Genomic DNA, 26,172 nt, shown 5'->3' on the forward strand with positions numbered 1-26,172 from the left:
CTCTCTTCATATCTAAGAAATAAGAAGAATTAGAGTATGTTGGGAAGTTTCAGAATCTATACACTTTGATAGTAAATGTATTGGCTACCACTAATCAGGACATCCAATGTTCTTGCTATTTTCACTCAGGTAGTAAAAGTTATAGCATAGAGTGGTCTAGCTCACCAAAACTGAACAATGCTGTCAATATATATATTTAAAGGTTTTTGAAAGTCAAATGTATGCTGCATTTTAGCCAATTCAAAGTTTATATTGCTCCATTAATATTATCTTACAACCCACTCTTTATGAACTACTGTCAAAAGTCCCATTTTTCCCAAAGAGTCCAAAAAATGCAACTGTATCAATGACTTTTAAAAGCCTAGAATACAGTACCTTGAAACTTCAAATGTATCATCATATTTAAAAAGATGTGGCACTACATTTCTTAGTCAAATTCACTGGGGAGAAGTAAATGTGTGAAAATGGTGATACAAAGATATACAAACTTAGATTAACCTAGGCTACTGGAGCAAACTGACAGCACCTTCAACTGAATAAAACACAAACAGTATTTGTGGGTCATATCCAGAGCTACACCTAAAGCACTCCACCTGGAATGTTCAGCTAGTTTGAAGCAGTTTCACAGACAGACTTTAAGCAAGTAGCATAAAATAAGTAAGACTATGATGTACGGAAAATATACCAAAACATGAGAAGAAATGAAAAACAAAGAACTTAATACAAGTTAAAGGAAGGAAAAAAAGCACAGACAGAATTATGCTTAAGAAAACATAAAGTAGTCTCCTTGGATTTCTTTCTTTATTCCTCCATACACACACAAAAAAATAAAATATAATCAGAGGACCACTGCAACAGATTTGAGTAATGTGCCTGTCCAAATCTCTAACAAATAGTTTCTAGAAAACTGCTAACAAACCTAACCCAGTACACTGCACACCCCTTAAAATTACTGGTATTTACTCAAACCCATCTTTACTCCTGAGAAAAGTAGTAGTTCATCTTGATAGCAATTCACAGTTCTGTAAAATAAAAAGTGACCTAGCAATAGCGAGCATGCAGTTACAAGTACTACATTTTCGACCTTCCAAGATTTAAAAGACACAAGTCCTTATATTATCTTTGCCATTGGGGGCTTTTTTTTTTTTTTTTAAATTGAGGAATGCAAGCTATAATTTAGATATTTTCTACAAAATACTCAAATTCTCAACATCACACTATCTACTGGAAAACAAACAATATTAGCTGCCTGTCAATATTATAATTTGTAATAAACAAATGGAAGACTGTGGAAGAAAACATACTTCCATTGCCATGTCTTTCTCCTGAATAGTAAGTTGTTTGAATAAAACCATTGAAAAATAATTTCAGAACTTCATTTTTGTTGCTTTCACTTCAACAATAAATATTCTTAATCTAACATTCACAAGAAATACTGGACTATAGGATTGTTGTGATCATGTCTTCTGCTTAGTATTCAACCAAAAAGCAAGTCTCAAGTACAATATTCCTTGTAGGAGACAAGACACGAGAAAAATGCAAGTTAATGCCTCAATGCAAAAAGGCTAGTAGTGTCAGACACTGTAAGAGAAAAAAACCCCAACACATTCCCTATTTTGCATTAGGCACACAAGATCTCTCTAATTGCAGGCTAATGAAAAAAGGACGCCAATATTAAAAATTGATACAATTAAAAAAACACTCCAAAACTCCATGCACTTTTGTGGATTATATTACCTGACAATGCACCCTAAACAAAGTATCCACCACTCATTTGGGGGTTTTTTCCTATCACCTGCCTAATCCAGCTTTCTACAGAGATCACACAAATCCAGCAACGTGTATCTTCTACTATAGGCTTAATCATGAGAACTAGAATTTGTGCAAATCTCTTAGCATGAATAATCTGAATTCTTCTTAGACTCAGGGTAAGAAACAGCTATGCCTCTCATTCTGTCTTGCCCGTAAAGTGAAACCCTTCTTCAGTGCTGAAAACTCATTTAAAAATGTTATTAAAAAAGACTGTAAAAAACAGGCTGTGACACAGTTTGCTCTCGATTCTACTTACACTTTGGATTATAGCACGCTAGATACATCCACATGCAGAATTGTCCAACATGCGACAGAAAAAAAAAAAAAGCATAACAGATTAACAACCCTCTTCTAACACTATCACATGCAGCACGAATACATTTTCCCCGCAGACAACATAAGGGCAGGTCTAAATAGGAACCAGCGATAGCCAATATGAGCGCAGCACGCTTGCGAACAATTACTGCTAACCCGAGGGGCTAAACCCGAAAAACCCACCCCTGCAACACTTGGCAGCCTAGACCCACGCCTGAAGGGCTCGGAGCGCTCCAAGGGCCACCAACCGGCTCCCCCCCGCCCGGCTCCCCGAGAGAGCACTGGCCCAGCGACCAACATCCTCCAACAAGTAACCGCGGCAGCGCGGCCGGGACAGACCCCGGGCCGGGCCGGCGCAGAGGCTGCGGCAGGCCGAGGGCGCAGCCCCGGGGCCGACCGGCGGCCCCACGGCGGGGCGGTGCGGGAGCGCAACTCCGGGCCGCCGTTCCGTGCCCCGCGCCGCCAGCAGCGGCCAGCTCTGCCTATATTAGGGAAGGGAAACGGGGCCAGCCTTTCCCCGCCGGACCGGGACCCCCCCTCCCCTCCCTGCCCCCACGCCGTGCAGGTGCAGCCGGCCCCAACGGCCGCGGCGCGCGCCCCTCCCCCCGCGCGGGCCCGCCCGCCCCGGCGGCGCGGCCGCCCTCCCTCAGCGGCTGCCCCCCGCTCTCCGCACTGCGGGCGCGGCCGACCGCCCCCCCACAACCTCCCCTCAGCCGAGCGCGCGGCCCCCGCCGCCACCGCCCCCCGCAGGGGCGCCTTCCCCGGGGGGGCGGCGGGCTCCTTACCGCGGCAGCGCGGCCGGCGGGCTGGGGCCGGCGCGGCGGCGGGCTCACGCACGAGGGGCGCTTAACCCCATCGCCAGCCCCGACAGCCGCCCGGGTTCCTCCTGCTGCCGCGGCGAGGAGAAAGGCCCGCCCCGCCGCGCCACCGCCGCCAATAGCCGCGCGGAACGCTAATGATTAACGGCCGCGTGGGCCAACGAGCAGCGTGGCAGCCTCCCCCGGCGCTGCCCGCCAGTGGTGCCTCTCAGCGCTTACGCGGGCACAAGCCCGCCCAGAAGATGATGGCCAATCGGAGGGCGGCGCCGCGCTGACAGACGGCCGTGACCACCAATGAAAACCCCGCCTTGGCGCGGAGACCGGCACCGCAACGCCCGCCTACTGTGGGCAGCCGACGACCACTGGCAGCGCGGCGGCGCGCAGACGGACTGCTCCCGCCGCTAATGACAGCGTGGGCGCCCCCTTTTCCTGAGCTCCCCTCCCCGGGCCGGCGGCGACCCTCCCTTGACCGTAACGCGCTCGAGCGGCTCCGCTGCCGCCTGGGATGCGCTCCACCCCGAGCAGCAGCCCCCCAGCCCCGCCGAGCGCCCCCCACTAGCCCTCCCGGCAGGCGCACGAAGAGCCCGCAGCCCCGGCGGGGCCGGCGCAGGGCGGGATGGGAGCTGTAGTCCCGGCTTAGCCGCTCACACTTTCACCCTCCGGGCCCCTCGCCCTGGCTCCGGCCCTCAGCCGCTCTTTCCGTCCCTCTCTAGAGCCGACGGCGCCACTCGGGGCGCCCCGTCCCGCGGGCCCGTCGCTCGCCCCCTCTCCTCCCCAGCCAGCCCGTCCCTCTCGGAGCGGTCAGAGCCGTGAGGTAACCGCGCCACCTTCCTTCCCCTTTCCCGCCCCCTCAGCCCCGCGCACCATCCGAGCGAAGCAGGGGCCGGTATGAGGCACCGCCGGGCAGGAACATGCCGGTTAACTCACTGCTGGGGTAGGGGCGGGGGGGGGCGGGAGGGAAGAGCCGAAAACATAAAGGAGAAAAACGGTCCCTGGGCCCGGAAGCGCCGCGAGCGCGGCGGGAAGCGCCCGGGTGCGTGCGCGTGTGCGGCCCCTTCCCCCGTTAGGTTTCGTCACTTCCGGGCGGCGGCGGTTTGAGCCCAGAGCCCGCGAAGGCGCGGGCCGCCGGCGGCGGCGGCCGGAGCCGTGAGTGACGCGGCAGGGCCCGGTCTAGTCGGCCCTCGCCTGCGAGCGGCTCCTCAGGGTGGCGGGGAGCGGGAGGGGCCGTTTCTAGCTTGCACCCTGCGGTTGCGCTGTCGTGTGTTGCGCTAGCGGCCTGGGAGGAGGAGGGGGGCGGCTGTGAGGGGGAGCCTGGGCCCCCGCCTTGCGGGTGGACGCCCGGCCGGGAGCGCTGCCTGGCCCCGCGAAGGAGCGGGCTGTGAGGGGCAGCGCGGTGAGCGGAGTCGGGGGTGCCCTAGGTGGGACTCGCCCATTGTTAAGGGACGAGCTTCCAGCTGACTCTTGTTCTTTCTCAGCCCATGTTGGTGCCAGAAGGTCTCGCTAGTTCTGTTCGCTCTGGCTGCTGCTGGGTTGTCACAGCGTGTGCTCAAGGTAGTTCTGCTGTTGCAGGACGCTGCTGTGTACAGGGAATTGCGTAAATAAAAAAAAAAAAATGCCCCTAGTCAGGTATTAAGGTGTCTCTTTTCCTCAAGCCCAGTACAGTGGCCTGTGGAAAAACTGTTGTGTGCTACAGAGCTTTGTGATGTTCTTTGTTCGGTCTGATTGCGTTTTCTTATAAATTCTAATGACTTGGGTACTCTTTTAATTCCTTTTTATTCCACCGGTGGAAAAATGGCTGATGAAGAACTCCGCCAAGGTCCCGTGATTTTCTTAGAGCCTTAAATTCCTTATTAAGTTTTATTGAACATACAGTCGTGGAGCCGCTAGGACCATCAAGATGAAATTTATGAAACAAACGCTTGATGGAAACACTAATTTGTTTTAGGCATCTGCTACTGAGCTGCATTAAGAGTCTATATTTAGTGATCTGTAAAAATAAATAGTGGGTTTGTATTATATCAGCTTGTGTTGACAAACAACTATTGCAAAACTTAAATGGTCCTTGAAGTTCTCATCAGTTTTGCACCCAACCTTCCCATAATGAAACATCTCACCTGGGGTAATATCCTCAACCAGTTGGGTCTCAATACATACCTCTGGAGGGATAAGGGTCTCTAGTGAAATGCAGTATAGCAGCAGAAGTGACAGAAAGAATTCCAGAATTTTTAATTTTATTTTATTTTACTAGTATTTACACTGCCCTTATCCCTTGGTGGTTACTTACTTTTCCAGATCATTTATTAATTCATTGAACATAATAGAAGTTGGAGCAGATTCCTTTGAAATATTGTTGGTGTGTTTTCTCTCATGTATGAAGCGTCTACTTGCTTGTATTTTTCAAAAGTTTCAGTGCAATTTTTTTGCATGTCAGCTCAGTTTTCTTAAAAGCTTGAGGGTCTTTTTCTCAAAAGTTTTCCTGGAAATTATAATTACTGTACAAATATGTTCATAAAACTTAGTCTGTTTTAATTTAATTAATTTTGAAAAATAGTGGAAACTGGACTACATCAACCAGTTTATAGGTACATTGTTGTAGATCCCCTTCAAAAAAACTTCAGTAGACTTGAAAGATAAGACTCACCTTTGCAAAAGATGCGTTGACTGCCACCAAATAGATGCATTTATCCTGGTGTTTACAAGTTCTGCATTTCATAATTTTTAATGATTTTTATTCCCTGTAAGTGAATCATGCTTTCCCCGTTCCTGCTTTTAAAAGTTGGGGTCCTTTACTACTAGCTAGTCCTGAGATACTAAAGCAATTTTAGATGAAAAGTTACTGGGTTTAGTAATTTGGCTATTTTATCCTTGATTCCCTTTAAAACATTTGTGAAAATACTGTACAGTTTTTCTTTTTAGTTTTTGGCTCATAAAACTTCTGTAGCTGAGTGAACTGTCTGAGTGAGAAGTTAGGTCTCCACACCAAACCTTTTAGGTCTATTTTGTCTGAGAAAACTGAAGTTCCAGAGCTTGTGACCTAGAGATTTGGTAAGGTTGATGGGATGAACAGACACAAATGAAAATTTTGGTTTGAAGAAAACATGCACTGATCTTTCTCTTGTAGAGATTCTGAGTCTGCAATAGGTAGAACAACAGACACAAACTGGTCTTCTGCTACACTGATTAGATTTTTTTTTTTTAAAGAAAAAGGCTGTTTTTATTTGTTGACCTTTCTACAGTGATGTATGTAATTGATCTGTCTCAAAACAAAACGTAAATGACCGCCACTGCCAAAGTCATACTCAACTAAGGCATTGATTCTCAGTATAATTATTACTTTAGCAAATAATTACAATTTTTTTTTATTACAAAAGCAATTTGGTGGAATTAATTTCTTTCTCTGTCTTGTTTCATTACTATTCATTCTCATTTTTACACAACCAAAATAAATCTTTTGTGGGGTCAATATACCTTTCATAGTGCCTTCTGTAGCTTTGGATATCAAAAAATACCACTGCAGGTATGAATATAGACTGAACATGGATTTTTATCACCACTGTTTAGTCAGAAATCATGACAGAGACCTTTGAATCTTCAGGTTATGATTCTTTGTATGATCATTAAAAAGTGCATTTTTACAATAATTGAAGAAAACTTAAAAGGTTTGGAGAAGAACCATTCAGGTGTTGCTTTTAAACAAACAAAAAAAGTACATTTTAGTTATCTAAGTTCTTAAAACTTCATTCTGAAGTGCATGTTCTCAGGCAATCATATCTCAAGCATCAAATGTTTCACAAGGTATTTTTTACTTGCCATGAATTCAATAGCAATCAGCTGTGAGAGTGGTAGGTTATATATGCCCAGCACATGGCAAAGTCCATCGTTGAAAACTTGTAGTCCAAGTTAAAGTAATAATAATGTAGATAAAGGTAAATGCAAAGGACTGGAGCATAAAGTTGATAATTAGGAAAATGCTGAGGTAATGTGATTATGCAAACTGCTTTGCCTTTCCAAGGAGCAATGTGTGAAAGATTTAGTAATGCACAATTCATATTGCTGTCTTGTCATGTGCTCACACTAGTCATTGTATATGTTTTTATAATAATCATTGTTCACTGCATGTGGACTTCTTTAATGATTCACCTATTCTATAATTATTCACCATTCATTTTTTAATTATTCACCTGGAGAAAAAAAAAGAGACAAAACCTTGTACATATCTGGGATTTAGTGCTTTCTGTGTTGCTGCTTTTTAAGATAGATCTGCAAAGTCAGTTTTAACCTTGTTAGTGACTGATGCAGAAACATTTTTTTATGGTAGTATTGCTATGTATTGATGAATCATATGGGCCTCCTCTAATTCAGATTTATGCTTCTGAAACTGCATGGTTTTTATTCAGTGTTTCAGTGAAAGAATCTTATCATAATCTAGTTCAACAGAAAGTTAATTATGTTAACATTTCATTCTCATATTGTCACTTACAACAGGCTATGTAGCAAGCTGATCAGAAGTGTATAATTTTCTCTGCTTTTATAGAATAGAAAATCATCACAGAAAATGAGTCAGAAATTTTCTTTAGGGGTGAATCACAGAATTGAGTGTTGAACAGGTTTGTTGGGTCCACCAATGCTGCAGTATACTTTAAGGTTGGCTCTACAGAAATGTTTAGTGTTTGTTTTTTTGCCAGCAGTCTTGAAGTACCTTAATCAACTTTTAAAGAAAAAAAAAAAAATTACTCTGTGGAAAATATTGTGATAGAACTATTGAAGTGGTTATGATTGCTTCCCCAACAGTTATTGCTGAAACATTTCTGTTTGCTCAACTGAGAGATGAAGTGGGTATTTACCAGAGCTTTATGGCTTCTTTTCTGTGAAATGCATCTCTTGGGTATACAGGGCAAGGTAGAGGCTTTCCTTCTGTTAAGCAAAGTTCACTGATGGACATGCATCAAAGAGCCTTGATACTAATCGTAGTACTTTTATTTGCTGTTGAATGTTCCAGAGGCCCAAGGTACAAGAATATTGTTTCATTAAAGATATGAGAAAGATTCCGCTTATAAAAATGGGGGGGGGAGCCTCGGTCAATAGTGCAATCACACTTGGATGACACAGAATGTCTGGTTTGCAAAAGAAATCCAGATTTCTTTTTTCTATAATTGGCTAATTCATTGACATCCAGAAAGTATCCCTCTTTATCTTTGGACAGGTTATGTTCTAGAAGGTCTTCAGGCAGAAGTCTGTATCGGGAGGAGGTTTAGCAGCACTTGTCTCTTGTTAGGTTAGTACCCTGAGTGCATGACCTGATATGAATCTAGGGAGAAAAGATCCTGTCTTTCTGCTGGTAGTAGCAGGCTTCCTGTACCTTGATTGTGCTATTGGAAGCACAACAGCAGCCTCTATCCAGCCATGGAGTTCTTATTGCTGTGTGAACCACTGCACTCATCCAGTGAGTAGTATCAGGTCTTCAGACCCTTGACTTACAGGTTTTTGAGACCAAGGTTGAAACCATGTTTATACAGAAGTGTGTGTATATACACGCACGTGCATCCATGATTCCAGTTAGGACTGTTATTTTCATACATGTGTAACAATATTTCTAGGGCTTTATATGTGGAACAAAGGATAACTCTTCAAGAATATGCTTCTTAAGATAGATTCTCTAGCAGCTAAATTATTTAATACAAAATAGAACAAAATCCATAGCAATGGTAAATACAACCCTTATACCTCAACTTTGAGTGTTGCTCAATATTTTAAATTTAAATTAATTCATTTTTTCCCCCCTCACTGTCCAGCAGAATGGTATGTTAAAATGGTGGTGGTCACACACCACTTCATTGTGAAGTGGTAGTTGATGCCCACCAAGAAGGTAGACACAGAAGTTCTCCAACGTTACCCTGTTCAATGCTTTCACAATGATAATCTGATGGAACTTGATCGTAGGCTCATCTGCAGCATTTTCTTTCCAGTTCTCTGAATGGCTGTGATGTCTTGATAGGTATGCCTATAATTCATCATATCACCAAAAAAAGCACTTACTCATTTTCTGTCTGTCTGAATGTCATTAGTCTGACTGGTGATGTCAGTGATGCTTCAAAATCCTCATTTTTCTATCTACAACAGTTTAGTGGATTTCCAGAACAATAAGAACAATAAGGTCCTTTTTTTTTCTTCCCCCCTTTTTAAGTTTTTGGGAGGGAGTGTTCCTTTTTTTTTTTTTATTATTTGGTTTGTTTTAGGGTTTTTCTTGTCCAGTTACAGACAGTTTTGTCAACAGTACTAACAGTGCCATTTTTTTTTTTCTCAAGACATGGCAAATTCCCAATAAATTATTTCTGCAGTGCTCTCTAGGCCTCTCTTCTTTCCCTTTTTCTCTGGATCTCGTTGATTTTAAGGCAACATTGCCTGTCGAACCAGCACGGACCCGGCTGACTCGGCAGTGTAAGTCGTCCAGCGGGAGGGGCGCAGCGAATCCTCCTTCCCCCACCCATCTCCGCTCCGCGCCGTGCAGCACCACGGCCAGGGGCTCCCCGCCCCCTCACCCCCACCCCACCCCCCCGGGTAAGCACCATGGAGAGGGGCTCGGGGCCGGGGACTTCCCACGGCCTTGGGAAGCTTCCAGTAGGAACCCCCCCTCCCGGCCCAGTGGAAGGATTTTTGCACTTTAGTCTAACGTAGGCCTCTGGAAGATGGAGGGTTAGAAGATGTTTGTATAGTTGCGCTAGAACAAAAGCCCAAGCTCTTTCAACTTGGGCTATAGATAGATACAGTGCGGTTAGAGCTAGATTCTCTTCGCTGAAGAGAATGTCACTTCAGCTGGGAGAGTGTACATCAAGCTTTGTAGCTAAAATTTCATAAATGGAATTCTTTAGGAATACAGAGGTGCTCTTCTTTCACTGTGGCATATAATTTCATCTGAATCAATCTATTTATTTTACCTCCTCACCTGTACTCCGTGACAATAGAAAGGAACTGTTTTGCAGGATTGTGCTTTATTATGTTGATTACTTTAATCACTTGCATTGTCCCTAGGTCTATCTTAGTTTGTAACCACTCAGTGTGAAGAAACAGGTTACTCAATCCTTCAGATCCTTCAAGTGAATGACCATTTAGCTCAGCACATTTCTTTTCGTGAATATAATGGTTGATCCCACCAAAGCCCATCTGACTTCTTCCAAGTCACTTCAGAAATATGTCAGTATCAAAAAATCTGAGTGCAATGTATTCAGAATTTTGCTGTCAAACCTGGTGGTACAATATCTACTGTTAATGCAGGAAGCATAGTTTGGCTGATATTCTTTGCTCATATGATCGTTAAGGTAATCGTGCTCCTCATGCAGGCCATCAATCCAAAATAGTTAGGTAATGCTTTGATGTAAAGGTTTGTTCCTTTCCTCATGTTTAGTTAGTGCACTGCTACTGAGCTTTTGAACAGTTTGTTTGTTTAAAGTCTATTGAAGTTATAAGAAATCAAAAGCTAGTATTTCTTTTCTGTCCCCTTGGACAAAAATGAATGAAGGATCCACGGTTTTAGTCTGAAACACAGTATGAGAATTTTCATTTATTAATTCTGTGGTTTAAGATTGTTTTTTTGTGAGGGGAATAAAGCTTCTTACTCTTCTTTTTTGTTTGTTTCTTTTTTTCTTTCCCCCAAACTGGGCATATTTTGCCCTTTTTTCCTGATTTGATTTTAGGATTAAAAATTTTAGAGGACTGTTAGTTCTGTCATCAGAAGTTTAAATAACCTTTTTTTCCTGTAACTTTTCTGAAGAATGTTTGCTAGAAAAGTTGTATTTCAATGTCTATAGGTAGGCTCTCTTTAAATGGCCAACAACTTTCATCCATGAATAGGGAACTTCCTCAAATAGCTATTTTGTAGCATTGAGGGAGCGATACATGCTCACCTCTTCATGCTGGAATAGTTAGAACATTTTCTTGGTACTGAGGTGGTGGGCTCTTCCTCCATCATCTGCATTATTTTATGCTTTCTAGGGAGAATTCTTAAGACCTGAGAAAAGTTGTGGATACTGAATATTTCAAGACACAGTGTTTACCATTGTTCCATGAAGTTTTATTATGTAATGGATTGCAGACCTGTCTTTTAAGTAAGACATCTTTTTTTGGTTTTGTTTCCCTTAGGTTCAACATGGCTAGTACATTCCAGGAAGCACCTACACTTGAAGCTTCTTATTCAGAAAATGTTGATGCTAAGCTGTCCTTTCTACCTGAAAGACTGAGAAAGAAACTGCTTCCTTTTCAGGAGAAAGGCATCATATTTGCACTTCAGAGAAGTGGCAGGTAAAATTCTTATTGTATAATATGTTAAAAATAATTATTTTAGGTAAACCTAAATGCATTTTTACAAAGGCTATGCAACACTATCAGCTCTTAGGTAAGTTATATTACAGAAACCTTTTGTAAACTATAAGATAATGTGGTTTAAAATGAGGGTTTGTTTTGTTTTTTCCCCAGAGGATGAAGAAATGTTTAATACTGCATTATGCAAGAAAAGATTGTAGTATCAAAGATCTCCTTATGTAAGAGGAGGTTGATATCAGTAGGACCATCCTTTTTGTCATGTTAATAGAGAATTCTTAAAATAAGTTAATTCACATTTGTTTCTTTAGTTCTTAATGGCGTGGTAGAGCTGTTAAGAGAATGACTAACAGATCTTGATGCATCTGTGTGGCATTCTATTTTAAACTTGGTACAATTCTGGCATGTAATCAGGGTGTTCTGGAGCTCACTGAGCTGCAACAGCAGAGCAGAAGAAGCCTTGCAGAGTGCTCAGTTAGCAAGTGCAGCAACTGATAGAGTAGGCATTCAACAATTAAGTACCTGATATATCAGAAAAATAGTTTATGCAGCAGAGACTGGAAATATTTTGCTGAGTAGGAGCCCATTACTGAGTTACAGGGGCAAAGAAGAGGGAAGGGGAATGCTATCTCCACATTTATAAATTTTAGAAAATTTAGTCAGTTGCAACCTAAAGCCATGAAGCTACTGCATGTTCATTTGGAAATTAATGATATTTTAGAGCTCTGACAGAAATGAAATTATTTTAGCTTAGGTTTTAAAGAAGGATGTAGTTAGTTTCTGATCATTTCATCATGTTGCTCAGAACAAGAAGCTTAGGGTCTAAGGGGGTTGCTTGCTAAGGTTTGTGATATTTTGCAGGAGAAAAGAAATGTGCATCTCTCTCTAAAGGTGAAAAATTGGAAAGGAAGTGTTTGTCATCAGTTCTTGTAATTATATGGAACTTTTGATCAATTAAGATTTCCTCTGAGGTTTTTCACTTTAATTCTATTAATTTGGTGAAAAACTTTCAGCAATTATAACATTGCTGTGTTCAGGGAACAAAGCAAGCCATCTACTTTATGCTGCCAAACTAGGTAGCAGAGTAGAAAGATGAGCCCAGCCATTAATTTGCAAGCCTGAGATTTAAAAAGCTTTGTGCTGTATTGACATTAACTTCTCTGTGACCACTGGTCACCTCAGGCACTTTCCTGCTGCTCAGTGTGACTGTGAGAAGGAATGCATACAGTTTTATTGGATCACTAAGACTTTGATAGAATAGACAACAAAGTCTACGTTAGACTTGAATTTAATGAATCCAAAGCCCTTGGCTACCGTATCTCAGTTGATCTGACTCTAGTAACAAGGTTTGTATAGTAATCAGCTGAGGTGCATTTGTATATACAAATAGGGAAATAACAGAAGACATTAAATGTGTATAGTTTCTTTCATGTTAATTAGTATGGGCTAGTGGATGTATTCGAAAGTAGTATCATCTTCTGCAGCCTATTATATAATATAGAGGTTCCTCAGAAAGCAGATTAACTGTAGGACTAGATAAATTTTAATCATATATTTCTTTTTGTTTGAGAAGTAACAATTGCCTGCAATAAGTACCTAAAAGGGTTTGGAATACCTAGGCTAATGACTCTCTGACAAGGAGGGGATTATATTATTTTCATTAGGGCTACGGGCTTCATGTTGTTTTCTTTTCTTGAAACCTTTCACTAACAAAAGACTGTTGAGTTAGATGGCACTGATGGTTTTACTGTGGCACACGTATGAAAGTATTTTCATCATGACTGCAAGAAATCTCATTCCTTGGCATAGAAAATTCTGTATGTTAGCTGGGTCAAATTGAGGAATTGTGTGCACACTCTCAGCCAGCCTCTATATAAAGTAAAATGTATTAAGTCAAACTTTCCTGAGGACTATTTTTTTTAAATCTGTCCCTTGCTCAGGCAGATCTCATTTCCTTTCTGTCCCAAACCAGAGAACAAGAGCCTCTGCTGCTTGTAGCTGAATTGTCTTATTAGTTTGTCAGCCCTTGGCTCACCCAAGTCTTTCCCTTTTGTGTACTCTGTAATGATTTAATCCTTCTTTCAGTATTCCCAGTGGTATATTTTAGCAGGGTCTGGTACTTTTCCATAGAAGTCTTTTCTAGTTTTAAAAATATATAAACATAGGACTTGAAGTAAGCAGTATGTGCATCTCAGCTCTTCTTTCTTTTCTCCCTCAGGCTGTGCACTCCCTTTGCAGTCATCACTTAATCCATGCTTTGCTGTAGTGGCAGGAAACTGGTCTAAGAGAAAGTGCTCTATTGTTGGCTGAAGAGATTCATGCACCCAGCATGAAAAGGGACTTATTAGAACAAACTTATGTTTCTTCCATGGAAGGGACTGGGAGTGAGCTATTAATTCCCTTGTCTTTTCGCAGAGCATAAAATAAATACGCTGTTGTGATTTGTGCTTTTGATTCATTAATAAATGAATCAACGGCTTTTTCAGTAGATGCTCCAAAGGCATCGTTTAGGCTAACAGAGACTGCCTAACACTTTTCTAGGAAATAATAATTCTAGAGCCAACAAGACAGTCTGTAGTTCAACATATGCTAAGATACCTTTTAGCTTACAGACATGCCTTAAAGGTAAGTAACTGCATGGTTGCTTATTCCTCACTATAGATTGATCTTCACAAGTGCACTTGGGAATAGGTACCTAGGGATGAAAACAATGTTTGGTCTTAATTTATAACCTCAAACATTAATGTGCAGAAAAGATGGGTGTACACAAATTCTGTCCTTGAAAACTATTTTATTTTTATGCTTTTCTTTCAGGAAAAGTGTAAGTTACTTCTAAAAACAGCATTAATATGTATTTATTTATATGTGCTTTAAACTGTTTCTTAAATAGAAAGCAACAAACTTGTCCCTTCCAGGAACATAAACTCTTAGCAATGGGTTTAGAAAATATTTAGGGTTGTTAGGGTCAGTTGTGTGTACACTGTTGGGAGGTGGAGGTGAGCAATTCTCTCTGTTTGCTCTTTGCTGGTTATTAGTTGCAGTTTGGCCTGATGTGGACAAATCCCTGTTTCCTAAGAGCTCAGGGTAACCTTATTGCAAGTGAAGAGGCATAAACTGAAAACCTTAAAGTAAAGATGTCATCTTGCTTGTTGGGTTTAGTTGTTCTGAGCAACAGGGTGTAATTTTCAGGCCTATTTAATTCTTCCATGTAAAATCTATGAAGAATGCAGGAGGAGGCTGACTTGAGAATGAAGGGCTAAACAATACTGAGAAGTCATCAGCCAATGATCAGGTGTTAGTGAAGAGGACGGGGCACTGTCAAAGCACAGTACTCTAGAAAAAGTGATATAAGTTTGGGCAAAATATCCAAGATGCAGAGATATATGGGCAAATGGCTTGATTGTACTATAAGGATTGTATTCAATCTCTTTTGAGCCCACATCTCTCTCTGGATATTAATGGCTTTTACTGTTGCTGTTCACAAACATAGTACTTGGAAAGTCACTATCTCTTCCTTCCATGTATTGTTTTATACCCTCTCTTTATAGAAATGTGCGATGTCTGTCTTGTATTTCAATTTTTTCACCTGAATATACTGTAAAAGTTAGAGGCATGCTATTGTTTGAAAGTTAGATTGCTTGCTACTGGGTAACATGTATAAACCGTATCACTAAATGCTTTATCAAGTTTTATAATAACAACTGTCAGCATGTGATTTGCAAACATTGGTATTTAGCATTGCTTGTCTTGTTGATGGTATCTGAAAAAGATGCCTTCAGACACACGGATATCTTTTTTCCTAGAAATGTTGGCAGAACAATTTGTTTAAGCTGTCTTGCATCTTGTGGATGCGAAAGAGGACTTGGACATATTTACCACGCATTCAATGATCTTTTCCATTATAATTGTATGCTCAAACCATTTTACAGGGGTAATCTAGTTTCATGCTATGTTTTCTCACTTTCTTACATAAGGTTCAAGAGTATTAACATTGTAACTTCTGTTTTCTAGGAAAAAAAAAATTATATAAATTTAACTAAAGATTGAAATTCTTACTGGTACATTTACCAGGATCTGTATTTCTTTCCAGTGTTGATTTATAGATAATTTTTGCTTTTAATGGTACCTTCATAAATTTTAGAGGTAACACATTAACTGATATTTATATGTTCTGGAGCATGTGATTTTTAGTTTCCCATACATGTTGTTTATTGAGTATAGACACAGTAAAAAAGAGGTACATGACAATGGATGGCAGTAACATAAATGATGACAGTAACAATGCAGAGTTCATATGTGGCATTAAGAGCTATCAGTTTGAATGAAAGAGTTATTTGTTTTGTTGGGCAGTCATTTTCTAGAGTAAGAAAAAGTTGTATAGCATTTAATGTTTTGGATAGCAGGCTGCAGAAGATCGTTATGATAGCAAGCTCATTCGAGAATGGAGTGCGAGTGTCCCCCTGTTATTATAACAAGTCAGTTACCTGCTTTTCAAAACAGTACATTTTTTTTCACACACTGTGTCTCTGATCTCTAGCAAGCTACACAGGAGAAACACATAGTTTATTCTTTGTTAATTAAACCAGATTTTTAGTTCAATGAATTTATGAGTCTTCATAGAAATTAATTCCCCCCTCCCACCCTCAAAGCAGACCAGAAAAACAGAGGCTCAAATCAAAATTTTCTCAAAGCTTATGAACACAGCTAAAAGGTTCTAGCTCCAGTTCCTCACTGGATAGGTAGAGTGTATACAGTCTGCTAAGGTTTTAGTAGTTGAATCATAGAAATGATAGCTCTTGAGCAGAAGCAAATAGAAATGCTTAGAATTCTTAGGCACACTATAGCCCTTTGTAGGGCCAGGAATTTCTGGTATAAGTCATTTAAATTCTCAGGCAAATTTCTATACAAATTTCTTTAACTTTCTAGCATGGTAGTAGGAAGGGGTGATGAGAATGCACAGAAACTGAGTGTAGATATCCGTGCATCACAGCAGACTACCTTTTTTTTCCTCTTGAAATGGAAAATGTCTAAAAATCTCAGAAGTCCTTATTCTGATTCTGCTTTGTTGTATCTCATGCAGCCTGTCTGAACATAATAAAACCACCCTATAGTCTGCATGTCCAGTGCATTGGGCAGGGGTAGGGGAGGGGTGGAAATGTGTCTTTTAATAGAATTTTTTAGAGCTTGAGGAAGAGATTAAGCTTTCTTTGTCTAGACTCTGAACTAGATAGTCTAAATCAGGTGAATTCTTCTGTATTAGCCGTTGAGTAGTATGAAAGGTATCATTTCCATTTGAGTATCTAAGGGAGTTATATTTCTAGCTTTTGGAAGCTGATGTAATAAGAGAAAATACGTTCTGTCTGCATTTGCTTCCATGCACATTTTAGTTTGTGCTAGAACAGTAGATCCTTTTCTCTTACACTTTTGTTTGACTATTTTTCCCTTTCACTCTTATTTTTGTCATTTTTACAGAGTTTGGTTCTGGTTTTTATGTTGTCTATTAATCTTTCTTTCTCCTGTATAATGCCACTGTTGCTTTCTGTCTTGTATTGCCTTTTTAAGTTAATAAAGCTTTTGTTTTACTTTGCTTTTATCTTTACTACTTTTGATCCACAGTTACAGATGGATTTGCTTTTTCAGTGTATTTCTTCAGTTTGTTATCTTTGATAGTAGCTATGAATAAGAAAATTTCAGAGAAGAAAATAGATTTTCTTCCATTTTCATTTTGAAACACTAAGCCTAGATCTGTTACTGTCTCTGTCTAATTTTTCTGTCATTTGTTTGAAAGGTCGTAGGTTGCTGCAAGTCTATATTGTGATTAAATGCAAGACCAAATGCTTTTTACCATTGTCTAAAGTAATCTCTTTTTTTTTTTTTTTTTTTCAGAATCAGCTACATGGTTTAAAGGAACACTTACCAAAAATATTTTACAGGCTACTGTTGTGTTGTCCCCCAGTATTATGTCTCAGTGTTTCCCTTCTGGGAAATGCGGCATCATTATTTTCAGTTGAATTTTCCTTTACTGTTTTCATCTTTGTTGTAAGTCTTCACAACACCACAGTCTATTAGTTTACTTATGTCTTAGCTTAACTTAAGCAAGTAGCAACCAACTTCATTTATGCAGTGAAAACGTTAACCGTTAATTTCTAAAGAAAAATGTAACAGAAATGATCAACATGGAGAGTTCATCTTTTATGGAGCTATAGCTATTTGATAATTATCAGTTTATTGTCAGTATTTATACTGATAACTTTTATTTATACTGATAAATACTCAGTACATAACCTTATAATATTATACTGATAACTATCAGCATTTACAGAGAACATTTATAAGAATTTTTCTTAAAGTGTTACTCATATTGGGCTATTTTTTTCTGAATAAGTTGCTGGAAATCTTAGTGAGCATTCTGACTATTTCTTTGTAAGCACATAACAATGACTGTCTGTCATTCTTATATGCTGCAGGTGAGGATATAAAACTGGTGTAAGTACCAAACAGAATGTCCTTTAATGACTTCAAATTTTGTAGCATCACTGTTGTTGTGAGACCAGAATTAATTTGAATTCTTGTTATGAAACTTGTGACCGATTTGATCTTATGACAGAGAGTTAAGAGTTTAACATGAAAATAAAAAACAGACAAGATGAAATTAATCATAATCTCTTTTGGAAGATCTACTTATTCTCTCTGGTTTTGTCCCACTGACTTTGATAGATTTCAAATTAATTAAATTTGCATGTTAGAAAATGAAATTCCTTTCACATTTGTTTTTTTTAGCCTTGTCTAGGAATATTTCTGTGAATGTTTCATTTTCATTTGAATTTGTACTTGGTGACTTGCAGCATCAAGTGCTATCAACAAGTGTCTCCATTATTTGTAGATCTTCAGATCAGAGAGAACTGGGAATAAAAATAATTGTGATCTTTTGATGTGACTTCTGTCACTAGTCTCAGTAGATCATGGTTAGGTAGTCTGAAAGATCTTTGAAACAAGGCATAAGTCTCTTGCTAGAGTAAGAAAGAAATCTTTTATTCCAACATATTCAGCAACTCATTTTAGATACATGAAATTATTATAATTTTGTGATAAATCTTGAGTCCATAAGCCCTGCATAATAATAGATGAGCAGTTGTTTCCAGTCTTGGAATACACAGCTGAGAAATAATCCTTGGGGGAAAAGAATGGAATGGCTATTTAATGAATATGTAGAGGATCAAACAGTTAAGTTAATACATTTCAGCAATTAAATATGAAGTAGCTCTGTGAGTACTGTGTTTTTAAAGAAAGGTTTCTTTTTTTAAAGATGTTGGTTTGTAATGTTTCAGAGTACATTTCACATCTGAGAAGTGCCAAAGCGGAGTGGGGGGAGAGAAAGAGATGATTACATGAAGATGCTAGCTCACAGACTGAGGTTCAGATGCAGGAAGTATGAATGAGAGATTGAGCCAAATTCTGCAGAGCTTTCATGGCCAGGGAGGCTTGTTTGGAAGTGATGCTGGAGGAACTGGGAAGCAATTCAAATGGAACAAAAAATGCATTGTCAGTAAGTGAATGTAGAATGTCATTCAGGAGAGGAGTTGTGTGGGGTTAAAAAAAGATTTAAGAACAGAAAAAAGCAATGGTAGTAATCTGAGAAATTACCTGGGCTTAAATGTAGACTTTTAGCAGCAGGAATAGAGAAGGAAATACAGATTTTTAGAACTGCAGGGCACAATTTGTTAGAATGGAAGAGAAGAACCAAGTGAGATAAAGACTACCAGTGAAGGTAATAGATTGTCAATAGTGATGGAGAGAGGGAAAATGAGTTCGGTGTAAGCTGTGTGCAATGAAAGTTTGCAGCAGGAGAATCCACAATGAAAAATCGGTGTGTTTAACTATAAGCATCAGGGAGAGGGCAGAATGAAAGTGATCAGTTTTGAGTATGTGAGACAAGCCGCTTTAATGCGAGTGAGAAAAGGTCTTAAACAAGTATGAGTCAAGTTCTGACTGACTTAATGGAAGTTGGAAGGAGAGGAAGAACATAGACAGAAGAGAAAACTACCCCAGAGGTAGCTGGGTAAATCGTTTAAATCCACATGCTTGATAATGTCTTTGTATTGTGTTGAAGGGGGGACAAATTAGAGTGGAGGAGATAAATCAACATAGAAAAGATAAGCAGAATTTATTAGTTCAGGATATATATATCAGAAAAGAAGTGGGATATTCTATCAACAATTGAATGGCTGGTTGTTTTGAAGTATTGGTATGGAGAAGGAACCAAGTATAGGAGAAAACTAAACACTGGTTTTGAGAGCTTGGGGTGCTGGAGGGAGAAGACAATGAATCTAGGAACTATTAAAAATGGAGAGACTAGTGATAAGACATTTTTCTAGGTAATTCTTTTCCCTATTGCCTGATTCAGCTAACTTTAAAGGAAGAAGACACGAAGAGAGTAGTTCTGCAGCTCTTGCAGTGCAGGTCACTGCAGGGGGAGGTTCCCATAAAGCCAAGTTAATGGGAAAAGTAACTATACCTAAATTTCATTGCAAGCCATTAGACTACATACTAAGGAAGAGCTACTGTTGATCACAGGTATTTCAGTCATGCCAATTAATACTGAGGTTCAGGTTTGTAGCCTAGATTATGAGTAGCTGAACTCAGTTGATGTTGTTCCAACTGTTCCAATTAACTGAAGTAAATTTTTCTTGCATTGAGTCAGCTGGTGAATCAATTTGTCTCTGAAGCCAGTGACTGAATAGGTAAAGAATTTTCACTATCACTATTAGGTGTCATCTTGACTAGAATTTTTTTCAGTTAACAGTTCAATTAATATATTCTAAAAACCTACTGAAGTGTCTGAGCTTAACCTTCAACTTGACCACTTTGACAAAGATGTGTGGAATAACACATACCAAAGCTAAAATAATAGAATATGTTGGCAAATGTGCTCTCATAGCTTTCAAATCTTAATAAAGGGTTGTGTTTTCCAGTTACATGTTGAGGAGTTTTGGAGCAAAGCATAAACAGCACAACCATTCTCCGCACTCCTTTAGAGAATCATTAACACTGAAGATGTGGCAATTTAGTGCATCTTACATTAGGTTAAGGGTTGTTTTTTTATTATTTAGGTTTTTTTAAAATACCTAGTATAGTTCAAGAGCAACGGTATAATCTAGCTTAAATCTTCTGGGGCTCTATTTTTGGTGAAACAACCTTGATTATTTTTGCAAGGAAGTCAGCTCTCTTTGTTCTAGTTTTAGGACTGCGTGCTGTGATTACTGACACACAAATGTAATGGTTGCTTGCGCAGTTTTATATAAAAACGTACTAAGTTCAGATTCCTTAAATAACCCTTGGTTGAGATGTTAGTGCTAAAGTGTTGGCTGGTGAGTAGGAGGTAAATTATATGTTGTAGCGTTATATAAAACTGACTCACATGAGTAGGTGAGAATCCCAAGAATATCAGGACACCCACACTAGTGAAAGAAAGATGCGAGCTTCCTCTGTACAACATGTTCCAAAGACTGCATTAACAAAAACAGCTTTAATTTGTTTGAGTAGTAACAAAATTTTTCAGTGTTTTAAGAAATGAAGTGCTACTGCTTTGACTATTTGTCTTGGAAAATGCATTTAGAAGTGAAGGAGTTTGTTCTGAGAAAGCTACCTGCAGTTCTAACTATTTTTTTCTGGATAGATAGCAGTTGAAAATTAATCAAGAAGTTAAATTATCCCCTCAAGCAAGCAATAGGTGTATTGGATTGCTATACCCCTTTAGCTTTTAATCCTCCATGTAAGGAAGCAGAACTGTCTAGTTTAGAGAGGATATTATTGCAAAATATTTCTGTAGTTACAAGAAACCTCTAGCACTGACTGTATGACTTAGTAGGATGCTTGGTTATACAGACCTTAGATATATGCTAGTGTGTTGTTAATCAATATTCTTGCAGGAGCAAAATTCAAAATGAGATTCTTTGTCTTTGCAAAGATATATAAGAACCTTTAACTGTATTGTTTGCTTGGTTAATAATGCTAACATTTCAAAAGGGGTGACCTGAATGTAACTCAGACACACAGAAATAGAAATTATTTTCATTTAAACATTTTTTTCCTTCCCTGAAACTCATTTTATAAAACTGTTTTAGTATTAACCTCTTTCTGATGCAGACTATTTTCTTGTGGCTATGAGACATATGCCACATGAGCTTAGCCTCAGTTTCCTTCTGCTTCTCCAATCAACTAATCTGCATAAAATTTTGAAGATCTGCTTCTCCTTCTGCTTTGCAAAGTTGGTTCCAATCTTCCTGACATCAACATAACCAGGAGCTCTTTCTGTGCTCTTTGAGGTTTGAAAAATTATGCTTTCTGTCCTTCCAGAGGCAGAACTTTCCTGAGCAGAGCTTTCCACAGGGCTAGGTTTTGGGTTTATTTCTTAGTTCCTTAGCCTATTTTTTTCTAACTTCTGGTTTCTCTCCAAGGTTTGCTGTAGTAAGAATCTGTAGGTGCACCTTTGCTTGGTGCTTGATACCTTTACAAGGCTGTTCTGATAGTGTGTGCTGACTTGTGAATATCTGGTTCTGGGGTTCTGACTCATCCAGCTTTGTATGGTCCCTTAAATGATGTGATTCTTTACATGTAGAAGAAAGCTTCAAACACAGTGATGGGTTTTGTGTATAACCTCAGGTGCTTGCATTTCTTCTCCTTTGTTTAGGGATCTACGGTAACATTTTGGACCTATGGGCACCTGAGGTGAACCAACACAGTACACTTCTTGCTCTCTTCTCTGCCTGAATATTCACTTACCAGGATACATTCTCAGACAAAGCTTCCTGTTTTGCTCTTTGTGTTTGCATTTTAATGGAAAACGTAGTTTTGTTTTAGAACTAATACATCTCGAAATGAAAGGGTTGTTAAATCCTAGTGGAGACCAGACTATGTGGTTCCCTTCTATTTATGAAAGATACTCCTGTGTCCAAAGCCCATTGCTAACCCTGCAACTGTAAAAGAGTTATGAATAGTAGGAAGATTGTAGCTGCATGTGCAATGCATCCCAATGAGATTCTGATACTTACTGTTAGGAAAAAACTAGCAGATTTCCTTGATAAACGGACAAAGATTCAAATCTAGTCACAGGATTCACTATGAAGAAGGGAAACATTTAAAATTGAAATGGGAAAGAATCTGAAAGAATTTGCCATTGACTGTGGTGCTTTTTGCACGGTTGGACTCTGCTGCTGAGAGTAAGTGTAACTGAGACATCTGAAATGATTTTTTTTCCCCGCTTTTCTGAAACTTTTGACCATGTGGGCTGAGCTTATAACAGGATATGAAACTGCGTATCATAGCTCTGATTTATATTCTTGCATAGAGCTATTATTAAGGTGTCATATGAACAGATGGGATATGAATGATGAAGCTCAGATTGGGTAACTACCAGTTGAGAGGAAATGACTAATTGAACTTCAGAGAACAAGAAGTCTGTCTTCTTGCAGTCAAAATACGTGAAACAAAAATACGTATTTGTCCCTTCAGTGTAGCTGAAGATCTGTTTCTTGTGCTTTGACAGCATGGAACCTTTATGTTCATGTTGGCAGGTTGTCTGACTGCAATAATATAGAACATACTGAAGTTTGTTTTAAATAGAGGCTGCATATTTTTAAGATTATGTAAAGCAAAATGTAAAGTATTGCTTTTTAACATCTTAATGCAACTATTAGATATCTTATAAGTTCTGTGTGATCTTGGCTATAATGATGGGGAAGTTCTTTACATTTCAAATCTGACTGTTGTGATTATAAACTGGAAACATCTGATTTCCCTCTAAGTAATGTAAGCTATTCTTCATTGCTGTAGAGTCTCATATTTTGTAACTACATTAAGCAGGCATCTTTAAGGTTCTTATTCTAAAACTGTGAAAGCTACAGAAGATGAATGCTCTAAAATGCATCAAGTCATAAAATAATTTTAATACCCTCAATTTCCACTTACTAGTTTTATGAACTTCTATCGTATCATAAACTCATCTTGTGTGTCATGTCAAATTATCAAGTGTATCAATAATGCTGATTTATGCCAATTAATTAACAATTTTAAAACTGTAGCCCTTCAGGAATTTGAGTACAAAGTGTGGATCAAAGCAGTGATTCATGTTGCTAATTGTATCATAACAGAGGACGTAACACATTCGGATACTCTAACTGGAGCTTTAAAAACAATTTTGTGCACCTGATTCATATCAATTTGTGATGTGTCTATAGTCAAACGTTTAAATGACTAAAAACATATGGGTTGCAAGTATAGGAAGAAAATCTAAATTACCTATGACAGCTATTTCATCATTGGGTGGGAGAAGAGAATCAATACTTAGCTGAATAGCAAAATATCACTATAGATACGTAACTTTTAAGCATATGGGTGCTTCTGTGGAATCTCTATTTGTATTGGTACTGCAGAAACAAGGAAGATAAAACTGTTGATCACTTTACTGCGATTATCTTTTAAGAGCGGTTATGTCATGGATAAAATCATGGCAGTTACATTGTACTTCCATTCATTTACCAGCATCAAAATCATGAGTTTCTAATAAATATTTAAAAAACAGCAACTTTGTTGCTGCTACATGAAAAAGTTTCACTTCGGACATGTTAAGTGGAAGTTAATAGACCTGAAAACAGAGGATAGTCTATAGCAGCAAAGATTCTATGAACAGTCTGAAAATGAGTGCAAAAAGAAAACCAGAACAACTTCTTATTCTTAAGCAGATACTCAAGTCATCAAAGTTTAAGTGGCTACAGTTCACTCTAATGAAAAAATCTCATTTTATGGAGAAACATCTGTTCCTGTGGTTGACATTTTTAAGGCTTTTTATTTTAATTGCTATTCAGCTTCTAATTGTCAGAGCAATTTGTAAATCACTCTGAATTTCTTCATTTTAACTTGTTACCTTGGAAAAAAAAAGAACGAGAGTCCAAATAGTTCACATATGCCAAAGAACAGTGCAGTAGGATCTTATGTATTCTCACTTTGATTTCTGTGTGTCTGAACTGGCATAATTAACATTTAATTATTTATGCAATTCTACTAAAATATAAGTTGATACACTGAGAAATACTGTATTTATCAGCACAAGTTGTCAAGGAACATTTGTATTCCTGTCTTCTTTACCACATTTCCTTACTACCAGATGCTACTTGGATGCAATATACTCTCAGTTATTGCTGTATTTATACATTTGCTCTGATATCCTTATATTAAATATACTATATTGTTGAAGAAGGTTTTTGGTTTGTTCTTGAGATGCCTCTGCTCTGTAGCTAATTGCTATAGTCTTACTCATTTTCTGCATTTAAACCCTGCAACACTAGGTTGTTGTGTATTCCAATTGATTTCAGGCTTCAAACTGTTTTTAAAAAACATGATTAATGTACTGAAAGCAGCTGGCCTATGAAAGAATCTGCAAAAAGAAAGACTTGTTTTGTAAACTTCAGTTCAAGCAATTAACAATGAGTATTAAATTAAAAAAAAAAAAATCAGTCTTTGAGCAAAAACTGACATTATTTTAAAATTAGGATTGTGTATTAGTTGTCTGCAAATAAATGTCTTTGCCCAGCTGCAATCACAGGCATTAAAGCCCCACAATCATGAGTCGCAACTAAAAATAATTATCTTGCTGTCTTTTTTCCTTTGTAAATCTGTGCAGACTTGGGAGTTTGTTTTTTTAATGTTTTCTTCCTTTGTTTCAATCACTCCATCCCAAACAAGCTCGGGGGGGCAGTGTAGTTATACATCTGTTGCAAGTAGATAGTTTGTTACTTATAAAAAAATTAAGTTACATAAGATATATTTTGAATTCTTTTTTATGTTAGTTGAAAGAAACTGATGATCTTGGTAGACATTGAAATTTACACTGGCTGATGGAGTGAACAAACAGCAGTATACCATGTTTCTCAGAATATCAAACATGTCTGAAAAGTGCCAGTGTACATTTTCTGCTGAGATTTCTATTTTGACCACAGAAATGTCCATTTTGGCCCCATGGCAAGATGCATGTTTTTAGCCATAATAACAGTTCTAAGTTGATGGTGCTGCTACAAGTATTAATCATTAGTATAAAGTGGCTGAGTTTTGGGCAGAAAATAAGAGTTATGTTGTGCTTTTGTGTAGCTACACTAACTTCAGAGTACCTACCAGTTCTGTATTACTTTATATTTTGATACCAAAAATATTTTAGAATATTTATATCTTGGTGTGTTAAATTTTATTATAGACATAAAGACCTGGAAGATCTCTTCCATTTTTTCATTGAAGGAACATTGCATTTGAGTTACATGGTGCAGTATGTGCATATCTAGTTATGTGGCATAGAAGTTTCAGTTTCCCTTGAAGATGCAGTGGCTGGGAACAGACTGTGAAGAAGAATTCATCCTGAGCAATTCAAGACTCGTTTGTGTCCATGACTGAAAGCTACTGGGGATAATAAGTGAAAAGCACAAGGCAGAAGGATACTTGAGTCAGGGGGAAAACAAGCAGAGTGGCCTGTGAAGTTTATTGCCTTCCAGAGGGTGAAATATTTCATCATTTCTGAGAGTTGGCACTTTCTTCTGTCAGTAAACATTTATAAATCCTCAAGCAAAGTGATGGACTGCATAAAGCTGTCAGTCTATTGCTGTCACGTAGTTCAACCAACCACACTCACTGCTGTATTTCTCAGTCAGTGGTTTGACTAAGCCCATGTGCTTTGTGTGGCACTGTGATACTGACTGGTGGAAGTTACTCTTCTAGTTTGCTTTTTATGACAATTTAGAAAATCATACAGTGCTTGGAAAACTTACCAGATTACCTAGTAGTTAAAGAATTCATGTAATTGTGAGTTATTTAACTGCAGCCCAAGCAGGTATTGTTATCGAACTCTGACGATTCTTGTGAAGTTGCAGAA

The 26,172-nt window shown here is 39.0% G+C and overlaps 1 protein-coding gene across 8 annotated transcripts in view; it reads left to right on the forward strand.

The window, feature by feature from the left end:
• The first annotated feature begins 4,037 nt into the window (after positions 1-4,037).
• Positions 4,038-26,172, forward strand: part of ZRANB3 (zinc finger RANBP2-type containing 3) — a 52,860-nt gene continuing 30,725 nt past the window's right edge. For 3 of the 8 annotated variants that reach the window (XM_074828582.1, XM_074828585.1, XM_074828587.1), the window contains exons 1-2: positions 4,038-4,091; positions 11,082-11,240. In XM_074828582.1, the coding sequence (XP_074684683.1) occupies positions 11,089-11,240 (152 nt within the window). In that variant the 5' untranslated portion in view covers positions 4,038-4,091; positions 11,082-11,088. Of the gene's footprint in view, positions 4,092-4,478; positions 4,497-8,324; positions 8,389-11,081; positions 11,241-22,433; positions 22,478-26,172 lie in introns of those variants that run through there. The other 5 variants (XM_074828584.1, XM_074828583.1, XM_074828586.1 and 2 more) reach the window with 5 other exon arrangements.

Source organism: Strix aluco, chromosome 6, assembly GCF_031877795.1.
Source record: "Strix aluco isolate bStrAlu1 chromosome 6, bStrAlu1.hap1, whole genome shotgun sequence".
Taxonomy (NCBI): domain Eukaryota; kingdom Metazoa; phylum Chordata; class Aves; order Strigiformes; family Strigidae; genus Strix; species Strix aluco.